Source organism: Hyaena hyaena, unplaced genomic scaffold, assembly GCF_003009895.1.
Source record: "Hyaena hyaena isolate Hyena2069 unplaced genomic scaffold, ASM300989v1 scaffold_652, whole genome shotgun sequence".
Taxonomy (NCBI): domain Eukaryota; kingdom Metazoa; phylum Chordata; class Mammalia; order Carnivora; family Hyaenidae; genus Hyaena; species Hyaena hyaena.
Genome location: NW_024081284.1, coordinates 877,037 through 902,375, shown reverse-complemented (window position 1 = coordinate 902,375; position 25,339 = coordinate 877,037). Strand labels below are relative to the sequence as shown.

At 44.9% G+C, this 25,339-nt stretch overlaps 1 protein-coding gene across 2 annotated transcripts in view; it reads left to right on the top strand.

Annotated features, from left to right (window-relative positions):
- RIPOR2 (RHO family interacting cell polarization regulator 2) overlaps window positions 1–25,339 on the top strand; it is a 230,348-nt gene that overhangs the window by 97,834 nt on the left and 107,175 nt on the right. The window contains exon 1 of one of the 2 annotated variants that reach the window (XM_039216708.1): window positions 10,168–10,331. The exons of the other annotated variant lie outside the window; for it this stretch is intronic. Within the exon in view, the coding sequence (XP_039072639.1) occupies window positions 10,271–10,331 (61 nt within the window). The 5' untranslated portion in view covers window positions 10,168–10,270. Of the gene's footprint in view, window positions 1–10,167; window positions 10,332–25,339 lie in introns of those variants that run through there. 2 annotated transcript variants of the gene reach the window in all.

Below are 25,339 nucleotides of genomic sequence, written 5' to 3'. Positions count from 1 at the left end.
TAATGTTGGAGAGAGGTTTTTTTACAGATGCTTGGAACTAAGTCTTAGTCTCTACCAAGGGGCTGTGTATGTACGCTGGGACACACCTTCTGCACTTTGCAAGGTACTTTCCAGTTCTGCCCTATCCTTTCCTTCCTGCTTCCCCAGACCTCAAGATTGGCGGTGGTGAGAGTTTGTAGCCCGATTAGGTGTCTTGTGTAAGCATGTGCACAGCCCTGGGCATCCACACGGCCATGCACGTGTTTGGCCTTCTAGCTTTGCAGGAATATGTCAGAGCTTTCCAAAGCCCCTAAGACCATTTTTCCCCCTAGCTTTTCCTTTTTTTTTTTTTTTTTTTTAAGTTTGTTTATTTATTTTGAGAGAGAATCCCAAGTGGGCTCCACACTGTCAGCACAAGAGCTTGATGTGGGGCTCAATCTCACGAACTGTGAGATCATGACCTGAGCTGAGAGCAAGAGTCAGATGCTTAACTGACTGAGCCCCCCAGGCACCCCCAGCTTTTCCATTTTAAAATTTTGGTTTACCAGTTGCCTGCCTTGTGCTCATACCACCGCCTCAGGCAGCTTCATGGCTCACCAGTGGCATCTGATCATTTTCAGCAGGCAGGTCTAGGGGAAAGGCTGTTCACACTGGGCATCTCTGAGTCAGGTTAAATAAAGGTAACCTTGTCATTGGGATCAAGACAGGTCAAATCATGACATTTCTGGGATTGGGGCCTTGAAGAAACTCCAACCCCGTTCTCCAACCCCTCCAATGACTGCCAGTCTCTTTTCACTATGATTGCAGACTCTTGGTTCTCAAGGCTACCACAGAGCTGGGCAGGAGGAGGTGGGAACAGCACAAGTTAAAATGCCACAAAGTTCATTGTTCTTATGAAAATTTCATTGTTTTGCTTGAATAAATGTTCCAGAGTCCCAAAATAGCTGACAATCACCATTTTCTCTGGTGTTCCTTTTTGCTTTCGCAGAAAAGAGGGTTTTTTGAATTCTGAAGGTCCTTAACCCACCACATTTTTCTCTCAAATATTTCTTAATCATATACCAAAAACCTCAAAATGGTTTACCATCAAAAAAGATGCTTATTAATCTATCCGTAACAACTCAACAAGATTTCTTTCAAGTCTCTGGAAACAGAGCTAGAAAACCTGTGATCTGCCAAAGGACTGAGTGCCAGTCATGTACTGTCTTCATGTTTCCAACAACAATATTTCATGGTCTCCCTTGAGTTGGTACCTGGTGATTTATGCACCAACCACAGCGCAACCTCCCATCGTAAGATTTAGGATGGGGAGAGGTGTACCTTGCTTTCAACGTTCAGAAAGTCACACTTCCTCATCTGGCCTCCCTCCTGAGGACAGAAGTGCCCTTCTGGGTCTGGAGTCACAGTCCGGGAGGGAGCATTATCACCTCCCTTACAACCCCCCCTAAGTTTCCCACAGACATGAGGGACTGGCTCTCTCCGCCCTCTCAGAGTTTCTTTCCCTGACCACTTCTGCAGCTCTCCATGGCTCCCGTACCAAGAAGGGGGTCCTGAGGTTAGAGAGGGCAAGGAGGGCACACTGCACAGTGATCTCTGGCAACTCTTCTAAAGTGGGTTATAGAGCCACAGAGAGGGAGTCCCACCTCAATTCACATCACCCAAACCCTAGAAGGTAAGTGTTATTATCACTGGAGTCAGAGGTTTTCTATGCTGGAGAGGCTTTGGGATTATATTCTGGGTGAGACAGAAGATACAAGCCAGGGACTGAGTCTTACAGTTGTGTGTGTATAGTTAACACAAACTGTTGATGAAGACTGTGTTTTAATTGGAGGCAGCTTGAGGAGAGAGGGCTGAACTCCAGATTATGATATCATTTCACAGAGTCAGATTCAATAACATCAGTCAAAGGGCTGGTAATAGCAAAGCCAGGACTAAAACTCAGCTCTGTCAAATCGCAGAACCAGTGCCCTTTATACCATTTTTAAAAGTCACCAGCCACAGGTTAACTGCTCCCAGGAATCATACCCAAAGCCCAGGGCTATACCCTCACAGGCCATAGCCAGTGGGAGTCTGGCCACAGAGAGCATTTCTGCTGGGCTTTTCTCCCTCCTTTCGGAGAGGAGTGAGCAGTTGCCTTCACCAGGCACTTATCTTCACTGCCTTCAGTCCTATGGAAAACAACCATCCAGGGCGTCAGTCAGCCTGTTCCACAGGTTCCCCCAGCACCCTCCACAAGTGTGTCAAGTGTGCTCCGTGGGCTGAGAGATACACATAAAACTGGCGAGTGTGTGCAGGAAGGCTCTAGAGCGTCTGGGCTGGCATCCCATGAGGTGGGTACCTTCTCTTGGCAACGTGAAAATATGAACATCATTGGAAACCGTGTTCCTTCAGTCTCAACTCCTTGGTCATGGCATTGTGCAGTTAGATGCGTTTCATGTGCATTTTTACGGGCAGAGGTACCCAAAGATAAGATGATTTCTGGCTTTTCTGTGGTTTTTTTTCACCTCCTTTTTCTTTCTTGATTCCAGTCCTTCCTCATTTTCAATTCCTCTATCCTACTTTGTTCTCCTTTCTGTTTCTGGACATATTACCCCTAATTATTTCAGATTCTTCTCCATGCTCTGCAGTTTTTGTATCTGAACATCAAAAACACATTCTGGAAGGACTGGGAAACTCTCCAGAAGTAGATGCAGAGAAAAGACTAAGAAGTTCATCCTCTATTGGAAAGAAAGCCCGTGTTGGATGGTGACATTTTCCCACCAGTATGGCTTCCTCCTTAAAGCACTTCACAGATGGAAATGTCATTTTCACAAGAGCAAGCCCTGAAAAAAAATGCCTAAGGTTAATAAATAAACAGTTGATCATTATAAACCAAATTCTCATGCCACAAAATAATAATACAGTACAACCTCGGTTTGCGAGCATAATTCATTCTGGAAACACGCTTGTAATCTAAAGCACTCGCTTACCCTAGCAAATTTCAAGAACCATTGGCTCAGTTGTGATCATGTGATATCTGGCATCATGTACGACTTGCATTTCAAGACATCGCTCATTTATCAATTTAAAATTTATTAGAAATGTTTGCTCGTCTTGCGGAACACTCGCAGAACAAGTTACTATCCAAGGTTTTACCGTATTGTGTTGGTTTCCATATGTTCAGCATAATACTTGCACAGTCCCTTAAACATTTACTTAAATGTTTCCCACCGTGCTGGAAATAGAGTACGCAGTCGTGATTATTTTTCAAATGGATAGATAGATGAATGACTCAGTGAATGGAAGGATGGATGGATGACCACAGGTGAGTGAAGTCCCGCAAAACAAGGACAACGACTTGCGTGTCTTTGAAATTGAATACCTTGTATAGCACAAAGGAAGCACCTACTGTTTAGAGTAGTAGAAAAGCTTTGCCAAGTTCCTGAGCTTTTGACATTCCAGTGTTACACATAACCCAGATTGTCACAGTCTTTGCACGAGACAGTTGGCTCATACTGGCTCATCCTTACTTTTGCTCTCTACCCCAAATCCAATGATCAGAGCTGTTTGCCTGCATCACTGAAAAGCAAGGTCCTTTGCTTATTGTTCCACACTCAGCTCTTACTATCTGGCCAAACAGCTCCCTGTAACCTACACCCCCTCACCTCCCCCTCACTGACTGCCTAGCTGTGAGCACTGAGATTCCCTGGCCTCAGTCTTTCTATTCTGGTACAGATTTGAAGAGGCTCAGAATAGGCCACCCAAAAATATGCCACTTTGGCATTAGGATTATTTTTAGCTGATGGCAGTTGAGAAACAGCAGACACAGAACTCTCTGCCCTCTCCCTTCCTGCCTAAAAACAGGGCAAGCATTCCTCTTCGCAAAGGTCTGGTCTCTTCCATAAGAAAAGAAGGACTTCTCCTCACTGAAGACCACTTTGATCACCTGAGATAATGGAGAGGGTGAATAACAAATGTTCTTAAACAACTGTTATTGATCACACATTTCCTGGTCACCTTCCCCCAGCTTACCAGCCCTAGGAGCCCAAACCTTCTCCTTTCCTTTGTCTCATCACTGATCCACAACTTACTGCTCTTTGTTAAAATGATATATAGACCAAGTCTAACCACTTCTGTGGGATTTTTACTTCTTTTCCGTGAAGCCCCTGTGCACATAGAAATATTAATAAAGTTTGTACACACTTTCCCCTGTTCATCTGTCTTTCATTAGTTTAATTCACAGTTCCCAGCTAAAGATCTAAAAGGATAGAGGAAAGGGGTTTTCTCTCCCCTGTACACTCCAGGATGACTTCCCAAGTAAGAGTTTTTGCCCTCTCGTATTCGATTGACGCTAGAGCTTTCTGCCATCCACTTCATCGTTATTACTCATTTTAAAAACGCGTATTGATCAATGACTTTCTTCCTGATAATATCCTAGGAGACTGGAGATACAAAGTTTATGAAGACATAGGCTTTTCCTTGAGGAGGGAAGGACAGGGGTGAAATAGGTACATAAATAAATGGATGGACCAAGGGATCGGGACAAGCATTTCCACCTGGAGGGAGATATCAGGGAAGGCTTCATGGAGGTGGTAGCCCTTAGATCAAGCTCTGAAAGGTGAGTGGATGTGTCCCAAGTTGGGAGGACAACCAGGAAGAGGGGAGCCGCGTAAGGGAAGTTCTGGAGCGTCTACCGTTGCGGAGCCACAGAAGGCTCAGCTGTCTCTTATGTTTTACACAGATGAGAGACTGTGTCACATGGTGACTGAGGGTGAAACTAGGGCTTGAGTTAGATCTTGGCTTCACCACAGGATGCATGACCTTGGGTGGGTCGCTTTACTTCTGGGGCCTTCCAGTAAAATGGAGATGATAATACCAATTTCACAGAGTTGGTGTGAGAATTCAGTGAATCAGGGGACTTAGAACCATGGCTGGCACTATTATCAGTGTTAGCTGTTACATATTTTTTCCTTTTGCCCATTTTTTGGCATTTAGGTAAATAAAACCATACTATCTATGTTTTATGGGGTTTTTTCATCAACATTGTGTTTTTGAAATGTGTCTGTACTGACATTTGCCTCTGTAGTTCATTAGTTTTCCAGCTTAGCTCGTACATCACACGTAAATGTATTATCTCTCTAAGAGCAAGGACCATGTTTTCTATATTCCTTGGTTTCAGAGTGTTTTTGGTGGCATTTGTGGTTTGTTCTTTGAAACTTTTAGCTGTTTTTAGAGTACCTAAATTGGAGAAGACAAAACTAAGAGGAACTTACCAAGAGCTGTTGAGATTTCATACCCAGCACGGTGACCATTCATTCCCTACCCCCACTGAGGTTTCAGCCAGAGAAGCGGCTCCAAGCTGCCCCGTGAGAGATCTAAGGTGGATAATTATAATTGGGTGTTAATGGTGTGCCATGTGCTATGTCAACTCCTTTATGTGAATTTTCCTATTTAATCCTCAGAATAAGCCAAATGAGGAAGTGTCCTACGTTGCTAAGGCTGCCATTACAAAGGACCCCAACTGGTGCCTTAAGTAACCAAAATTTGTTGTCTTACGGTTCTGGAGGATAGACGTCTAAGGTCAAGGTGTCCTCAGGATCGGTTCCTTCTGAGGGAGGCGAGGGGAATCTGTCCCATGCCTCTTCCAAAGCTTCCGGTGGTTTGCTAGCCATCTTTGGCTTTGAAATCCCTGCCTTCATCTTCACATGGTGTTCTCTGTGTGCCTATTTGCGCAGATCCCCCTTTCTCATAGGGACGAGTCATATTGGAATTAAGAGCCTGTCCTGTTAAAGTACGTCCTCCTCTTAACCAATGACATCTGCAGTGACCCTAGTTTCAAACAAGGTCACATTCTGAGGTCCTGGGGTTAGGGCTTCAACATATGAATTTCAGTAGGGTTTGGGGGACACTATTAAGCCCACAACCGGAAGATACTACTTTCTCCATTTATACGTGAGAAAATAGGCCTAGAGAGATCATGCTGGTGTGGAATGACTGGGGCCCCAGGGTTAGCGTGGTGACCCCAAGAGCCACTGGGATGCTGTAGTGACCCAGATCATCCACAGTCACCCCCTAAAGCTGTTTAGACCAGAGTAACAGAGTGAGCTCTGGAGCTGGTCAAATCTGCCACTCGCCAGCTACATGCTCTTAGAAAAGTATGTAAACTCTCAGAGTCCCATGGTGTCATCTGTAAAATGAACTAATGGCATCCCCTCACGGGGTTGTGAAGAGTAAAGGGCATTGGCACAATGGGTAAGAAATGTAGTAATTTTCAAAACTGATACTCCTCTCTTCCTCCCAGCCAGTCCGAATCCAGATCTCCTGCATATGGGCCCACTTTGCCGGTGTGTGTGATAAAAAACAGATACTATAAATTTACCCTCCTAACAACGTGTAAGTGCGCGTTACAGCACCGTTGACCGTATGTGTGTTGTGCGGCAGATCTGGAACTTCTTCACTTTGCGGGACTGAACTCTATGCCCATCCAGCCTCCCGTTTCCCCTGCCCCTGGGCCCTGGCAACCACCCTTCTTTCCATTTCTATGAATTTGACTACTTGAGATATATCATAAGAAGAATCATGCAGTATTTGTCTTTTTGTGATTGGCTTATTTCACGTAGCATCATGTCCTCACGGTTCATCCAGGTTGTCGCATGTGACAGGATGTCTTTCTTTTATAAGGCTGAATGACATTCATGTATGTGATGTGTATGAAGATGTGTGACATATATGCAAATATATATACATATATGTCACTCTCTGTATTCATTCATCTGTCGGCCGACATTTGGCTCGCTTCCACATCTTGACTGTTATGAATAATGCTGCAGCCAACATGGTAGAACAAGTATCAATTCAAGATCCTGTTTGTGATCCTCTGGGTATATACCCCGAACTGGGATGGATGGGTCATATGGTAATTCAATTTTTAATTTTTTGAAGAATCTCCACATTGTGTTCCATAGTGAATGTGCCATCTTACAGTTCAGATCCATTTTTATTCGTTTAATTTAGGTAGCTAAGTACAACCCTTGACCAGAAAACTCATTTGAGTGGGAATCAGGGCGGGGATGGTGGTAGAAGGGCCAGAAAGGAAATGAAGCAGCGCCAGAGAGGGCATCAGCTCCAGCTGTCTGCCCCTTGGTATGTCTTAAGTGGAGGAGGGGCACAATTGGCCTTTGAGGCCGGACAGCTCTTCCTCTTGAGCCACCGTCCCATGCATGGTGGAAAGGTTACCAAAGCATAAAATACCAGTAAGACCCCCAGTCATTGTGCACCCCAAAACATTCACATATTTCCAGAATCTGCCCTCAGGATGGCCCCAGCCCTGGCTGAGGGCGGTGGAAGATTCCCTGAGCTGCGTGCTCTCTCTGGGAACCTCTCAGCAACCAACGAGCAACCGTGAGCCCATGCTGGTGCTCGGTAGCCCTTCCTGACTGACCCTGTGTGAGCTAGAATGCTCCTCAGAGACACTCAGATGGGAGAGCTGGAAGCCACCAGCGGGAGGGAGGAGGCGGAAGGGACAGAAGCGGGGAAGGCGTGTGCTGTTTGGCAGAACCCACAGTTCCCACCAGTGGGACACCCAGCCAGGTGTTTCACCTGAGAGTCCCTCATGGGAGCCAGGTTGGACGGGTTTGGAGCTGAGGACCTGTGCCGCAGCCCCCCTGAGCTGTCCTGAAGTTACCTTTAGCTCATTATAATGCGAAGATCTCCTTCTGTGGGCGGGGTTTTCTGCCACTCTTTGAACCTGGGAAGCATGCATTAGCGTGTTGACACGCTAGACTTGTACACCTGAGCTCAAGCGCCCGGGTAATCGAATATATATAAGTTCCTTAACGAACATGCCGTCTCCCCACCCCAGCCCCTCTGAATAGAAGCCTCCCCTACTAACCCCAGGAGGAGACCATGTGAGAGCTGCCTCCCTTTCTCCTTACTTGTAACAAGGAATAAAAAGTTCTTTACCTTCAACACTTCCTAGGGTTGTGTTTAATTCAACGCACACCAATTGGCAAACCCCTTGAGTTTAATAACACTTCCTCATGGCTGAACTTTCCCAGCCCCCTTTTACATGCTCTCCCCTGGGAGAAGCTGGTGTCATTTCAGAGGGTGCAGGTAATAGAAGAGGAGATGTGTTCTTAGCTTGCAGCGGGCACCAGCGGTCTCTTCAAAAGCACTCAGTGATCCAATGAAAAACCACACCCCTGTGAGCATGGCCAAACTCTAGACCACTGTCAATACCAAATGCTATGAGGATGTGGAACAGCAGAACTTTCATTCTTCGCTGGTGGGAGGGCAAAATGGCACAGCCACTTGGGGAGACAGTCTGGCAGCTTCCTACAAAACTTAATGTATCCTTACCCTGCAGCCCAGCAATTGTGTTTCTTGGTGTTTACTCAATGGAGCAAACTTGTGTCCACGCAAATGCCCACACGTGGATGTTTATAGCAGTTTTATTTGTAACTGCCCAAACCAGAAGCAATGGAAGTGTCCTTCAGTGGGTGAGTGGGTGAAGAAACTGTGGTAGATACGGACCCGGAATGTTATTGGGTGCTAATAAGATATGACCTATCAAGCCATGAAAAGACATAGAAGAAATTTAAATGCCAGTTACTAAGTGAAAGACACCAATCTGAAAAGTCTCTATTCTGTGTAATTCTAACTATATGACAGACATTCTGGAAAAGACAAAACTTTGGAGACAGTATTTTAAGACTAGTGGTAGCCAGGAGGTAGGTGGGAGGGGTGGATGAACAGACCGCAGAGGATATTTAGGGCAGCGAAACTACTCTGCATGAGACTATAATGGTGGATACGTGTCGTTAAACATTTGTCAAAATCCACAGAGTATACAACACCAAGCGTGAACCCTAAGGTAAACTCTGAACTCTGAGTGATTCTGATATGTCAGTGGAGATGCCTCAGGTATAACTAGTGTCCCTCTCTGCTGGTGGATGCTGGGAATGGGGATGTGGATGTGTGGGGGCAGGGCGCCTGTGGCAGAACTGTGACTGCCTCTCAGCTTTGCTGTGAAACTAAAGCTGCTCTAAAAAATAAGGTCTATCAAACACACATTCTTGGGGCACCTGGGCGGCTCAGTCAGTTAAGTGACTGACTCTTGGTTTCGGCTCAGGTCACAATCTCACAGTTCGTGGGATCGAGCCCCAGGTTGGGCTCTGCACAGACAGTGCAGAGCCTGCTTGAGATTCTCTCTCTCCCTCTCTCTCTGCCCCTCCGCCACTTGCTCTCTCTGCCTCTCTCTCAAAATAAACAAGCTTTAAAATTTTATTTAATTATTTACTTATTTATTTAAAAACCCTACTCAGTTGCCAGAAGTAAACACCAGGGCTAACTACCCCTCACCATTATCTCTCTGCATTTTCTGGGCTTCTGACACCTGTGAGGTCTTACAACACAATGGAGGCAGGGGGAAAGCCCCGGATGAAGTTGTAGCAACACTTAGAGGCTGGTGTTTGAATAGCCATGGAGAACTTAACACACTTAGGAGAGTTCCATACAGTGACGCCAGTCCCCGGTACTGTTGTGAAAGCTCACTGGCTACTCCTCCCTCTGGGAGGAGCTCCCTTTTGAGTTACATTTTCTTCTTTCTCCTTTAGCGATAAAGTCTGAAGACCCAGACTGCGTAAACAGTGTGAATTGAAAGTCGTTTGATCCAAACTAGTTATCTATTGCTTGACCATAGATTTAATTGAGTCACTAAGAGCCCCGATGTGTGCTGAACTTGGTGTAAACATTACAGTTTCTCACCCTCAGATGCAAGAGGTTTGCAGAAAGGAAAAAGGCAACTTCTACAGAGTGAAACAGAAGCTGGGTCCCTGAAGGTGCCTCTTCGGTGCAGCCTAGCGGCTTTTGCTTTCAGATAAATGGTCATTGAAGCAAAACCAAGATATGAGAAATGTGAACCCCCTCTCTTTCAACACTACCCATTGTGCTCAAATTCATAAGTACGAGAGTTAAGAGCTCGCCTTCCTCTTTAAGAAAGTATGAAAGTTGTCGCTCTGAAGGAATTCATGGCGCTCAGACTTTCAGTTCTATCTGTGTTCAGACCCAACTGGATCGGCAGCCCCCTTCCAAACATTCTCTCTTCTGGGGGTGAGAATTACCCCTCCTGGAATGCACGTCATCGGAAAGGCTCAGGGAGCCTATTCATATGAATGAAGCTGCTGTGGGAAGGCAGATGCGGAACTGAGGCCTCAGCAACCCTCGGAGAGGAAGTTCCTGGGGCGCACTGGGGTGGTGGGGACCCACACAGCTGTGCACCTGCCAGCACCCGCTGCCTGCCGCCCTCTCCAAGATGCAGTATCTGGACCCTGAGGAGCTCCTGGGTGAGGAAGAGGATGATGTTTTCGGTGAAGGTAAACCTTTCTGGCAGGAGCCGTTCTCATGTACTTCGCTTCGCTTTGTAACGTTTGCCAGCTTGGGTACTTTGAAAGCATCCTGGTGGCGGTGGATCTCAGTCTAGGCACCAACGAATACTGGGCAAAGTAGGAGAGGGAGTTGAATGGTTCCTCCAAATATCTTGTTTTTTAAGTCATGATGAGATAAAGGTTTAGTTTAGGGGAGGAAATAGTGCTAAATTATGCCTTGTCCTTCTGTGCCAACACCTTAAGGGACACCTGTCGTGGTGCTTTGCACACAGCAGAGTTGCCAAGGTAGCAGCTGGACAAACGGACCAGGGCTGGTTGTCCGCGGCACCGAATTGCTTTGATCTGCGCTAGCTGCCCCTCCCCCTTCTCCCTTTCCCTTGGGATCATTTTCTCTTCCTCGGGCCCCAGGTGTCCATGCCTTCCTCCTCTTCTTCCAGGCTGGGATGTGAGCTTCTAATACCCACTGGCACCATGTGGTTCTCCCTTCTTATTTCATGGCTCTTCCACGAGCAGACCTGTGGGGTGAGGGGTTGGCTGTAAGGGCTGTGATTTTCATTAGCTAATCTAGTGACCTACAGGGGTCTTGTTCAAATGCTGCCAGTGATATGGGCCACAGGTGAGAGCTTTTCTAGAATTTGAAATGGTCTAAATAAATGGTAATGTGGACTCAGCGACCTCATAAGTTTGTTGATTTCCAAATTTGATTTCCAAACTAGGTAAGAAGCCATATCTAGTAAGTGTTTTAAAACCCTATCAAGTAATTTTTTAAAAGGAGCACGAGTAATAGCTTTAGTGACTACCCAAGTCATGCAAATCCATTGAGGAAAAATTAGAGAGTAAAGCAGAGTAAGACACCTTTGTAACCTAATCATCTAGGATGTGACCACTGTCAGTGTTCAGAGTGTCTTTCTGTTATTTTGTTCTGGCCTCAGAAATATTTAAAATCCTAATGGGAGTTGCATCATAACTGAAATCAATCAGGTTTAAGAAAACCTACTCAAGCTTCAGTGGTGCTTGCCAAACTCCATCCATTGCTTTACTTTGATGACAACCATTTAGAGCCACTTGAACTTTAGCCTTAGATGTTTACTCCCCTCAGGACTTTAAAAAAAAAAAAAAAAAAGGCTCACCACCAGGAAGATAAACCTAGATTAGACAATCTGGTAATTTTTCACCCAGCCCCAAAATGCCCAGGCCACATTTCTTTCCCCCAAAGGGATTCTTTCGGCGCGTGACTCTGGTGCTAATGCGCGCCATCTATAGGCCGAGGCGCCACACTGCAGCTTACGTGTGGCGCCCACCCCCAGGGCGAGCTAAGACCTCAGGAAAGCTGGGCCTGGTGACCCGTAGGCTCTCTCTCAGGAACACGAAGGATTATTAAGGTGATTATTTCAACCCCAACAACCATGGTTAAGAGTCAAGTTGGGCATCAGACAGGATTCAGATTCAAATTCTCATTTGCCACGAACTACTTTTGTGGTTTATGCAAGTCCTTTAACTTGCTACACTAAACCTCAGTTTCCTCAGTGGTAAAATGGGACAGTAATAGCTACTAGGTTGTAGACTCTCTTCACAATAGATTCATAATGTTTGCATCGCATTTCACTAGTGATATGCCTCATACTTTCTGGACTGAATTTCTCATCTGACTTCATCTCGAAAGATGAGAGAAAGAATGCTTTTAAGTCCAATGTCTGGTGGTGTTTTTATTCAGTTCTCTGAGCTCATGACGGCCAGTTTATGCAAGTGTTTATCTGGCTGGTGCCTCATTTAAGCAAGTTCTGTTGCGGGTGACAGTCACCAGGAGGTTCAGCTGTGGAGTTAAACCACCTGAGCTCTACCACTTAAATCACTCTTTGCCTTCGAGCAGGTTACTTCATCGCTCTGTGCCTGTTTACTCACTTATAAAATGAGTACAGGGGCACCTGGGTATCTCAGTCAGTTAGGCGTCCAGCCTCAGCTTGGGTCATGATCTTACAGTTTGTGGGTTGGAGCCCCATGTCAGGCTCTGTGCTGACAGCTCAGAGCCTGGAGGCTGCTTCAGATTCTGTGACTCCCTCTCTCTCTCTGCCCCTCCCCCACTTGCGCGCGCGCGCGCGCGCGCTCTCTCTCTCTCTCTCTCTTTTTCCCTCTCTCTCTTAAAAATTAAACATTAAAAAAATTTTTTTAAGGGAGTACAAACCTCATAGCCAATTACAGGGAAGTGCTTAGAATAGCACCTACAACATAGTAAGTACTCAGTAAATACTCATTCCTCCTATGTAGTCACAAAAATGGGTTTATAGACTAGGCTAGAAGGTGATGTACAAGAATTTTCCTACATGTTGGGCTAACCTAGTGTATTCCAAATAGGACTTATTTATAGAACTTCGGGTTATACAAAGTATGGAAAGAGCCCAGATTTCCATTAACTGACAAATGAATAAAGAAGATGTTGTAAATATATACAATGGAATACTACTTGGCCATCAAAAAGGATGAAATCCTGCCATTTGCAACAGCATGGGTGGAACTAGAATGTATTATGCTAAGCAAAATATGTCCGTCAGAGAAAGATAAATACCGTATGATTTCACTCACATGTGGAATTTAAGAAACAAAGCAGATGAACATAGAGGAAGGGAAGCAACAGTAAAGTAAAAACAGAGGGAGGCAAACCATAAGAGACTCTTATATAGAGAGAACAAGCTGAGGGTTGCTGGAGGGATGTTGGGTGGGGGTGGGCTAAATGGGGATGGGCATCAAGCATGATGCTTGCTGGGTTGAGCACTGGATGTTGTACGGAAGTGATGGCTCACTAAACTCCTCCGGAAATCATTATCACACTATATATTAACTAACTTGGATTTAAATTGAAAAAAGAACTTCGGCTTGTAAGCAACTCCTCAGAGGTATGATACAGTAAAAATACATCAGACAGGTTGCTCACAGCTGGACTAGAGCTCTGCGCCGGCCGTCACAGGGGTGTGAGGTCCTGGACAGGTCATTTCATCTCTTTGAGCCTCACCTTTCATCTGAAACAAATGGGCTGATTACACATTGTGTAAGATTTCATTTTTAAAAACTCCAGCATTCTACCACTCAACCTCTTCTGCACAGCGGCATACAGCTACCTAGGAGAATTCGTGTTTGCTCTGTTTCACCCCTGCTTTTGGCTCACTTAGCATGCCTAAGAAAGCAGAAAGCTTTTGGTACAATGAGTTTTCTCTAACATAATGGAAGGAAGATGGCCAGGAACTTGTTGCTAAGGCAACCGTATTTCTTTGCAATGGATACATGTTTAAAGAACCCTTTCCCCCTAAAGGGACACAAATTTAGAATTTAGGTCCACTTGCTTCAAAGTATATACAAATCTATTTAGATTTATGGACCACATAGAGACCTGGGTGAAAAAAATGAGTCATGCTCACAATATTTTTTTAACTGCCTTTCTGAATTCTTGTTTGCTTCAGCTATTGTTTCTTGTGGTTAAAGAAAATGTTAAGGTGCACAGAATTAAGAGACATTGGTGTGTAACTCTGTTCTGTTCCAGGGGAGAGTTGCAAGTCGTTAGTGTGTGTGTGTGTGTGTGTGTGTGTGTGTGTGTGAGAGAGAGAGAGAGAGAAGCAGTAATCCACCTACACCTCCAGAAACCTCAATATTTCAATATTTATTCCTCCCTCCCTCCCTCCTTCTCTCTCTCTCTCTCTCTCTCTCTCTCTCACACACACACACACACACACACACACACACACACTTTCCAAATAACCCCAACACCATCTTGCTACCAGGTAGACTTTATTCTTTCTTGGGGAGAAAGGATTGATTTGATTACCAAGGTTTTGAAAAAATCAGTCAGTGGAATCAGATGCTCTTTTCCCATCATTATTTCAAACTTATCAAATTAAAGGGCTTTCATCTGTTTTGTTACTGTGCCTTCTTGACAGCTAGTCTGGTGTGTGTTATAGAAATAGCTGGACGGATAATAATAGTAATGATAACTCCAACAATTATGAGGCTGATAATAGTAATAATAGAAAAAAAGACAAGAAGCGTCGTGCACAACGGAGGCCTTGGCTGGCTTTCAGCCACAGAACAGAATTCGCGTGTGGGAGGAAACAGTCCCCCAGGTGGCGGTCAGTTGCTGGCTCAGCAGCCTAAATGACTCCTTGGCCCAAGTTAAAGCTGTAGCTGCTTGCTTCCTCAGAACCACAAGTCACTGCCCCTATTTTCAGCCCTGCTCGAGAATCTGCCCTCAAGTGCAGTGGTTAGACTAATAACACACCACGGGGTCACAGTTATGTGCGCAGAGTATTTCTCAGGCTCCTCTGTCCCTGGACACTCACATGCCTCGTAAGATCTTGCTTCTAGAAAGACCATAGGGAATGGCAAAGCTTTTGCCAGACCTTCAAAAGTTCTCCAGAACTGGTACAAGGCAGCACAGTATGGGAATATTTCCCCTGTCCTGCATCACCTTATCTACGAAAGCTGCCTCCGCCTCCCCAAAGGAGGAGACCCCTTCCCAGATGCAGATGAACTGGCAGAAGGGAGAGCACTCGTTTTTTTTTCAATTTCCACTTGATTTTTTTTATTTTTGAGAGAGCATGAGCAGGGGAGGGGCAGAGAGAGAGGGGGACAGAGGATCCGAAGCAGGCTTTGCACTGTCAGCACAGAGCCTAATGCAGGGCTCCAGCCCACAAACCCGGAGATGATGACCTGAGCCAAAGTCGGTCCCTCAACCGACTGAGCCACCCAGGTGCCCCTAGCTGCCTGTTGCTCTTAAACAGACCAGCAGAGATTTAAGAAAAAAATACCACTCACTTTGAACCAAACCTCTCTCATTTCCTCAAGCCAAGTAAATTAGCACGTTTTCCCTTTCAAAAGGCTTTCAGTTTAGAAAGGGCAAGAAAACTGCAAAAGATTCATCAAAGAAAAAGAAAACAAGAACTGTAAGTAGAGTCGATGATTACTTTCTGTCTGTACTGCTTATGAAGCCACGGTAGATATTTTTTCATAGGTCAACAATTACGCAGTCTATTCTAATCTGGCATATTTTGATGCTGTTTACTGAATTACATGTGCCCTTTCCAAAATTAAAAGACATGGAAAAAGTATTAAGAGCTGGAACATAAAACTATGAACATAAAGATGGAACATAGAGATATGTGTCTTGGCTAGGAGGAGCTGGAGCTTTTCATTTGGTTATGCCACAGTTTATGTTGTATAAATAGAATTGGTAATTAGCTATGTTGGACCTTTCTCCAAAACTCCGTATCTGGGGTTCTCAAGCAGGATTAGAAAACAGCCAGGAAGACGCTGCCCTAGTTTCCTGAGTTGAAAACAGTTGGTCACTCTTGGCTTTCGTGAGTTGCCAAGGTGGCTTGGATCAGTTCCTCCCTTCAGATTCCTGGATAAATGCTCTGCTTGGAAGTCATTTTTCCTACTTTGTCACCAGTTATGGGGCGGACACAGACCTCCCCGCGGTAATTCATGCCTCCGTGACCTATGTCTTGGATTATTGCAAAATATTCCCTTCCCATAGATGTCGAGGAAGCTTTCCTTGGCTGGTGCCAAATGGATGGTGTCATTTCAGGGGCACAAACGAAAATAGCACATCGCACTAACGCTATGCAGGCTGTTATAACCATGGCTCCACCTCCCCCCCCCCCCACTCAATTTATGGTCTCCAGTGACCTCAGAGTGACCTATTTAGATCAGGCCAAAGCCAAAGGGCCCAATAGCACAAATAAAGCATTTTAAATGCTTATCTAATCTCTTTATGAGGCAGCCAGCCAAGTCTTTTTAGGAATGGTATAAGACACACTCAAGTATGTGTTTTACAGGACATGAGAACTAAACATGTAAACATACCCATTGTGTGTGTAGCCAAAAATAAATGTTTTTAAGCAGAGAAATGTGTAGTTGTTACGGCCAAAACAGTGAAATAATTTGGTAGCATTGCCCTCCCTCCTTGACAGAAGTCACTTCACTTACTCAAGTCAACATATTTGTTAGAGGTATGGTTTCTCCAGTTAAATATTCCTCACGTGCTTTACTGTGCTTAGCAAGTGTCAGCTCATTCAACTTCCCATGTATTTTTGGATGGCTACATTTTGCCCATTGATTGTTTGCCAAACAGCTGTGCTGTTGAACAAAGATGTTTATGATTCAGTGGATTTCAGAAGAGGTTTTCAAAAAGGAAAAGGTATGCGCTGAGCCAAATTGAAATGACTGTTTCAACCACCAGAAGGACAGAGAAGAGTTAGAGAGGAAGGGAAACAAAACAGTGACTGGTCTTAGCAAGCAAGTAAAATGGAGAGAAGAAAACGAAACCAAGCGAACAGGTGCCGGTGGGATATTGACATACTCAGCACATTCCAGGCTGTCCTGGGGGCTGGTTTCGGGGGAGCCTGAAATGTGGGCGTACCTGGCTGACTGCCAGGGTGAAGATTCCACAGCATGTGTCCACCCTGGAGGGAAGGAGGGATCTGATGAGAATCTGAAGTGTTCGATCCTTATTGGCAGATACACCAGGCTATTTAAACTGAAAAAAACACTTTGTGCTGTGTAGACAGAGCATATCTCGTGAGGCATCTAGAATTTCCCTTCAGGAAAAATAACAATCTACTTGGTCATGTTTAGATATGTTTAAGAGAGAGATTTTGATGCTGGAATAGTGAAGGCCAGGTATAATGGCCAGTTTTACTCCCGAAGGCAAATTAGTAATAATTTGTATCAGTATCTCTCTTTTGCATGTGGACTTTCCACGTCTTACACTTTTTCATGCTTTACCTCGCTGAACAAATGCTTCAGGTAGAAGACACTTAAAGGTCAATGATGGATCCAGAGTAAGAATTGCGGGCCTTAAGATATAAAACGGAGAGGGGCTCCTGGGTGGCTTAGTCGGTGAAGCGTCCGACTTTCGCTTAGGTCATGATCTCGCGGTTCGTGGGTTCGAGCCCCGCGTCGGGCTCTGTGCTGACTGCCAGCTCAGAGCCTGGAGCCTGTTTCAGAGTCTGTGTCTCCCTCTCTCTCTGACCCTCCCCTGTTCACGCTGTCTATCTCTCTCTCTCTCCTAGAAATAAATTTAAAAAAGAAAAAGATATAAAGCGGAGAAAAATGTAAACTTTCGGAGGCATGAGGTGTCTGTTTCCCCAATTGAGGGAGAAAAACAAAACAAAACTCTGTCAACTTTGTAAAGATTTTCAGTAACAGATAACCTAGCAAACAGAGAAAACGTGTTGAGGTTATTGTATTTTCTGCTGTATTAGGAGGTGTAACCCTAGGAAACGAACATTTCTAAACAAAGAAGAAAGAACGCGTTGCTGTCCTCTCAAAAGTGATGAGATGATGGCGCCATCTTTTCATTGCAATGTTTTCCTTATTAGTCTTGGATCATTGGGAGTTAAAGGTTTCAATACGTCTACTTTACAACTCAAACAGCAACGGGGGAAACCAGCTGGTCCCTCCTCCTTCTAGACTCCATTCTAAACCATCCATTCAGTGTTAAGATCTAATGAGCTAAGAAACAGGAAGAAAATAACGTGACTTTCAGATCACAACTTGAGTCAGCTGGCTGAGCAGTTGAATATAATTTTTTTCTCTATAAATTGGCATTCAGGAAACTCTGAGAAGGAGAAAATATGAAAATATTTTCTGCAGTGCGATTTTTCTTCCTATTTATGACAGCACAATGAGCTCATACAATGGTATTTGAGGAAAAGTATGTCCGAGAATTGAATATGCAGGTGTGATTTGTGGAAGGCACTTCGAACCACTTTCAGATAAATCATATGACTGAAATATTAGGAAAGACAAACTCTTCTCCTTCAACTTCTGCTGTATATACTGAGGGAGACCAAGGCTGCCTTTGGAGTGGGGCATGCTTCATCTCCCCATTAATCTTCATTAGTATCCCTAAAGACTGAAACATAAGTTAGAATTTTAAGTCTTAATAAAAAGCATGATGAAAAATCTTTTTTGGAAAACATGACTATTTTGAAGGATCTAAACTCTGTGTATAAAATTGTATGCTCTCTCTGCAAACAGCTTCTAGCAGAGGGCCAAACCCCTTTTCCGGCCATATTGCTATATTAAGCACTTTGTTTAGAATTCTAAGCCACCATTATTTTTAAATCTTTGATTATTACTATTCAGATTTCAAAACAGAAGGCAGGTCGAATAGTAGAAAGAACAAAACATTTTTGGACTCAAAAGATCTACTTCAGTTTACTAGTAGTTTGACTTTAAGAAAGTTACCTAACCGTTCAGAAGCTTCCCTTTCCTTCTTCCACACGGGGATGATGATAATAATGGTGATAATGATGGTGTTGGGGTGGTCATGATAATAGTGATAGTGATGGCGATGGTGGTCACGGTGGTTGTGATGATGGTGATGATGATGGTGGTGGTGATGGTGATGATGATGATGATGGTCATGGTGGTGGTGGTGATGGCGGTCATGGTGGCATCTTGTTCATGGTGGTGGTGGTCATGGTGGTCATGGTGGTCATGGCAATGGTCATGATGATGGTGATGGTCATGATGATGGTGATGATGGTGGTGGTGATGGTGATGATGATGATGATGGTCATGGTGGTGGTGATGATGGTGGTGGTGGTGATGGTGGTCATGGTGGCGTCTTGTTCATGATGGTGGTGGTGGTCATGGTGGTCATGGCAACAGTCATGATGATGATGATGATGGTCATGATGATGGTGATGATGATGGTAGTGGTGGTGATAGTGGCAGTCATGGTGGTGGTCTTGGTGATGATGATGATGGTAATGGGAGAGAAAATAAAGAGAAAATTGCTGTGCAGTTAAAGGAGATAATGTATGTGGTAATGGAAACCATTAAGGGCTTACTATGTAAATGTTAGTTATTATCAAATTGAGGGCCCAGCCTCCAAGTCTAGGCAATTCCCTTCTTCTACTCCTGGCTTGTGATCAACAAAGACACAAGCTGATGAAAGCTTAGTTATTTAGATAGCCCATTTTAATGCTTTCCTAGGAATATAAAGGTGCATCTGGCTCATGAATTAACAAGCCTGGCTGCTATCTGATCTCTGCCATCTGACCAAGACAGAACTCAGAATAACCCCATCATTTGGCACAGAATAAGTATGTGACTTCCTACTCATTTTTTTATTGTTAGCCAGTCTGGTCTCCCTCTGAAAATTCTTTGAGCATTAAAGAATAATATACACTATTTTTCTTGTGGAAAGAGTTCCCTTGTCTTGGCCAGGAATTCTAGACATCAGGAATCATATCTCTATCAGTATCTATAATACACAATCCCTATTTCCCAGATATATATTTACTTGCAGTAAACATGGCACAGTTTCTGTCTTCCCCATCTCAGTAATCTTAGAAAGGCTAGGCTCTCTTTATTTGTTAAAACATTCCTAATTTAAGGATAACATCCATTAAAATTTGAATTATACACATTACAATATTTTAGGATAGCAATTAAATCTTAAATGAAACTCCTACAACATTCCTTCTAGTGGTGTTTTGTTTGTTTGTTTTTTTCCATTGCTTTTTAAAATAATTCCTTTCTTTTTTGAGAGAGAGAAAGAGTGTGTGTGCACACGCGCACACACACAAGCGGGGGAGGGGCAGAGAGAGAGAGAATCCTAAGCAGGCTCCATGCTGTCAGCGCAGAGCCCAATGCAGGGCTCAAACTCACAAAACCAAGAGATCATGACCTGAGTCAAAATCAAGCATCAGGCACTTAACTGACTGAGCCACCCAGATGCCCCTAAAATATTTTCAATGATAAAATCTCTTGGAGGAAACTGTGGTATTGTGTTTGTGTATATTTTTTGTAAATATATGAATGTGAACAAATATTAGCTCAGTTGATAATAATAATAATTCTACATGGGTTAGAGAACAATTAATAGAATCAACCTGCTGTGAACTCATCAACAAATATTGATTGAGCTCCACTCATTGAAAGTTATGACCAGTGCACATAACTGATCCGTTAGGGAAGAAACTGTACCCGCTGAGGCAGGGTAGACTAGTGATGGGTCAACCCAAAACCTCCCCACGCCTGGAGAGCCTGGTGATGGTGGGTCAGAAGCCTCATCATCTGTATGAGAAAAGCCGCACATCCTGTTATTTACAACACGGGCTACAGTGAAGAGGATAGAAAAAAGCCCTGTGCGTCTTCCTAACACTCATGCTACTTCAGAAAGACAGGTGGTTGCACCTTTACAACCTACTAGGCAACACTGAGAACCGCACGCGGTGAGTCAGTGGCCTCCGCCCCATCGTGACCTAGTCAGAAGTCAACCGAACTACAGCCTGCAGGCCACTCCCAGCCCACTGCCTCTTTCTGTGCACAGCCTCCAAGATACGAATGGTTTTTACAGATGAACATTTGCAATTGAGTTGATGATGAGGAACAGTAAACCCTGAACTCCAACTATGCAAAAAGTTATCCCGAAGAAGAAGAGTCCCATTCTTCTCCTAAGCAGACCAGGATCACAAAACAAAAAAGGATTCAATTATTACATTTAAAATTTTGTCAATAAAAATACATGAAAATTTTGTTTTCTCTCTTGTTATGTGGAGGCATCTACATAACGTCCTTGTTTTTGCCTCTTGGCCCACAAAGCCTATAATGTTTGCTACATGGCTCTTCAAAGAAGAAGCCAGTGTTATCAAATTCCAAATCATGGAATTTGAGGTCATCGATTTCTTTTTTTTTTTTTTTTAATATTTATTTCTAGGAGAGAGAGACAGCGTGAGCAGGGGAGGGTCAGAGAGAGAGGGAGTCACAGACTGAAACAGGCTCCAGGCTCTGAGCTGGTAGTCAGCACAGAGCCCGACGCGGGGCTCGAACCCATGAACCGCGAGATCAGGACCTAAGCGAAAGTCGGACGCTTAACCGACTAAGCCACCCAGGCGCCCCGAGGTCATTGATTTCTTACCTGTGTCTCTCACCAGGTCTTCCCCTTTTTGCATCTGCTGGGAAGGTCTTAGCATTTTTAAGCCCCCATATAAGAGGGGCTTTCTACCCCTTTTATTGCTTTAAAGATTCTTTTTAAGAGAACATATGTCACCATATATGACACTACTCTGTCACACCAGCTGGAAGGATGATGAAATGTCTGTGGTTCAAGACAAAGCCCCAGACAGGGGGTCTGGCTGGGGAGGGCAGAGAAAGCAATGCCACTCAAGTGGGAGACACAGTGGGACTAAGGACATGATCCCCCAGCCCACTGTTGAATGAGGTGAAAGCAAGTAGCACACAAGGAGGACCCTGGACAGGTCCTTTCCACCTATTTTTTTATTTTATTTTTTTTTACTGTTTATTTACTTCTGAGAGAGAGAGAGAAAGTCAGAGTGCAAGTGGGGGAGGGGCAGAGAGAGAGGGAGACACAGAATCTGAAGCAGGCTCCAGGCTCTGAGCTGTCAGCACAGAGCCTGACGCGGGGCTCGAACTCACAAACCATGAGATCATGAACTGAGCCAAAGTCGGATGCTCAACCCACTGAGCCATCCAGGAGCCCCAGGTCCTTTCCACTTATACCTCTATGTCACCTTGAGGGACTTTTCTCCCCATTTGACTCTGAGTTTACATGTGTCCAACATCTGGAGCCCTCGGGAACTCCCGGTAAGGAACGACTGATGTGTGAGCATGACTCCAGTCCTGTTCTCGGCTCTTCCACACACAACACCCCAAGTATCCCGATTCACCATGGGCAGAATCACTCAAAGAAACCACAAGTGGAAATACGTTACCTTTGCATGAAAAGATTACAAGGGATTAGCAGAGCTTTGATCATCCCCAAGCAGTGCCGGCTCTTGCCCACGGCCCTTCATCTGTAATGCAGACCAGTGTGTGTCCCCTTAGCCTGCATGTTAATTCGAGGACAAGTAAGCCTTTTCAAAACAGGCATGAAGGAGTGAGGGAAAAGCACCACCCCACACACTTACGCACATTTACTGGGACCACTTGGCTCCTGGTTGCTAAGCGTTAGAAGCAGCAGGAATGTTTAGCTCTACTGGACAGCTTAGTTCTAACTTGCTGGAAGGGAAAATATCGTGTTGTTAAAAGGAGTCAAGGAGCCATTGTCCACTGTTGGTGAGAATGTAAAACGGTGCAGCTGGTATGGAACACAGTATGGCGGCTGCTCAAAAAATGAGAATTATCCTATGACCCAGAAACTCCACTTCTGGGCATACTTCCAGAAGAACTAAAAGCAGGATCTTGAAGAGATATCTGCACGCTCAAGTTCATAGCAGCGTTATTCACAATAGTCAAAAGGTGCAAGCAACCCAAATGCCCATCGGCGACTGAATGGGCAAACAAAATGTGGTCTATATGCAATGGAATATTATTTGGCCATAAAAAAGGATTTCTGACATAGGCCATAATGTAGATGAACCTGAGGTCATGAAACTAGGTGAAAGAAGCCAGTTACAAAAATTAAAATAAAATAAAAACACCCCACCAAATTCAGTATGAGTCCACTTATATGAAGTATCTAAAGTAGTCAAATTTCTAGAAACAGAAAATGCAAGGGTGGTAGCCAAGGCAGGGAAGGGAATAACGGGTTTTGTTTTTTTTTTTTTTATGGGTATAGAGTTTCAGTTTTGCAGGGTGAAAAGAGTTCTGGAGGCGGGTGGCAGAAAGCGTGAATGCATTCAACCCTCCTGAGCTGTACACTTCAGAATTATGAAGATGGTTAGTCTTCTGGGTGTTTTACCACATGTATATACCTTCACATTAAAAAAAGAGAGAGAGAGAGTTAGGAACAGCTACACTAAAACGAACCAACAAGACGGCAAAGCACCAGGCCGCTCCTGAAAGTCTGCCGTATGGTTGCCTTTCTTGAACCGCATAAATTTAACAGCAGGTGGCGGAAGTTCCAGAGAGACAGAAGTGGTTCCAGGGAGTGGATTCTGACCAAGGCTGGGCGTACCTGACACAGTCTTAGAAAGACTGTGCTCTTTGTCACAGAATGTGTAAGACTTAGGTATGGGAATTCTTTCTACCAATTTCTGCCTGGTTGGGAATCGGTTTTTAGAATCTCTGCATAAATATATTTTGACATGAGCCCTTCCTGAGGCTGCTCTAGAAAGGAGGAGCATAATCAGAAGAGGCAGCCCCCTCAGGAGGTTCTGAACCATTTAGAGGTATAAGATTTACTTTTTTCATTGTTTAGAGAATATTTATTGAATGTCTACCATGCCCTAGGTTCAGTTCTATTCAGCTCCCAGGCCAGCAATGAAATATAACAAAGTCCCAGCCCTTGTGAAGTTCTATTGTAGTGGAAGGGGACAGGCACCAGATAAGCAAGTAAAGATAGGATGCGTCAGAAGGGGGAGGTGTTATGATGAAAAATTAAGTGCAGGATGAGAAGGAGAGAACACGGTGGTCAAGGAGGGCTTTGCTGATAAATACCCAGAGGCTGGATGGAACTGTAGGTCTGTCCTACACTTCTGGGAGAGAATGTTCCAGGAAGAGCCGGAGGCCAGCGTGGCTGCAGCATGGGGTACGCAAGCAGAGAGCGGCAGAAGACGAAATCCGAGAGGCTTCTGGGGGGGTCCAGCCCGTGTAAAGTCTTCCAGGCCATTGTAAGGATTTGAGTGCTCGCTCTGTGGGAGATGGGAAGACCTCCGTGGGTGTTGAGCAAAGTGACGTGATCTGATTTGCCTTTCAAAAGGATCATTATGGCTGTTGTCTTCAAGATAAAGATGGGGGCATGGAGCGCAAAGGCAGGAGGCCACTTGGGAGATTTGTGATGTTCCAGAAGGAACTGCCAGGCCTGACACTAACTAATTCTGGAGGTAAGGGGTGGGAGGGAGTGGCCAAGGGTAAATGCAAGGCTTTGGCCCAAGCATCTGGAAGGATGATGGGCTCTTTACTCGGATGAGGAAGGCTGCCGGAGGAGGGGGCCGGGAGGTGGGGGGGGGGGGGTCCATGATGGGGGAGGTCCATGATGGGGGAGGGGGGTCAGGAGCCCAGTTCAGGACAGTGACGTTTATGGTTTATAGATAGTGGCTGACTTCACGAAGTCCCACTCCAAGTTCCCAGAATAGTGGGCACTCAGGAAACATCTGTGGCAGCGCTGAGGATAGAGCAGCATGTACATAACTGAAAATTACTCACAGATTCATCTCTAGCTTATGAGGACTGGGCTGTATGACCTATATAGACCGTTCCAGAAAACCAGGAGTTCAAGAACGCCATAGAAAGTGTTTATAAACACGAAAGGGAGATTTAAAGGAGGATCAGAGGGAAGGGCTGGATGATCAGGGCCGACTTTTTGCAGGTGCATATTTGAAGGCGAGGCCTTCATGCCTGGAAGGTGCCGTGGTGGTGAATCTGAAAGTCACGGAAGTCTGTCCATGACTCTCCCTCTTCATGCGGCAACCGGCGTCAGGTGTGATGCTTACCAAGTGAAGGTGCTTGCCTCTCTCTCCCTCTTGCTCCAAGGCTGTACATGCGTAGAATCTCTGCTGGAGGAGACCTACAGACATTGTCAGCCTATCTTCCTAATAGAAGGCAGACCAGGGGTCAATCCCACTGCTAAATGCCCTCTCTTCTTTCCCTTCCCCAAGGAGATTTATCAGCTTTTGTCAGTTACACATCCATTTCACAGTCAAGAGCTAGCAATCAGCACATTCGCTTTTATTTTAAGTCAAATCCCTCAAGCTACATCTTCAACCACTTCTCTTTATTCTCATCCTGGAGGGAAATGTTCTTCTTCCGGTAAGATAATCTTTGGTATCCTCGAAAACCATTACAAGAGCATATCGACACATAAGTAACTCTCCAAACACTAAACCAGCCAGTCAAATATTTGTACTCCAGGCGGCACTTGAACTGAATGACACATCAATGCCAACAAGCGGGCCAGTGCGTTCTGAGCAGCGAAGGGGCCCAGATGTCTGCGAATTAGGATCTGAAACGCAGGGGCACGCAGCCACAGCTGTTGACCTTGAATTCCTCTCTGAACGTGGCACCCAGGGCCGAGAGGAGCTCCTCAGAGAGGC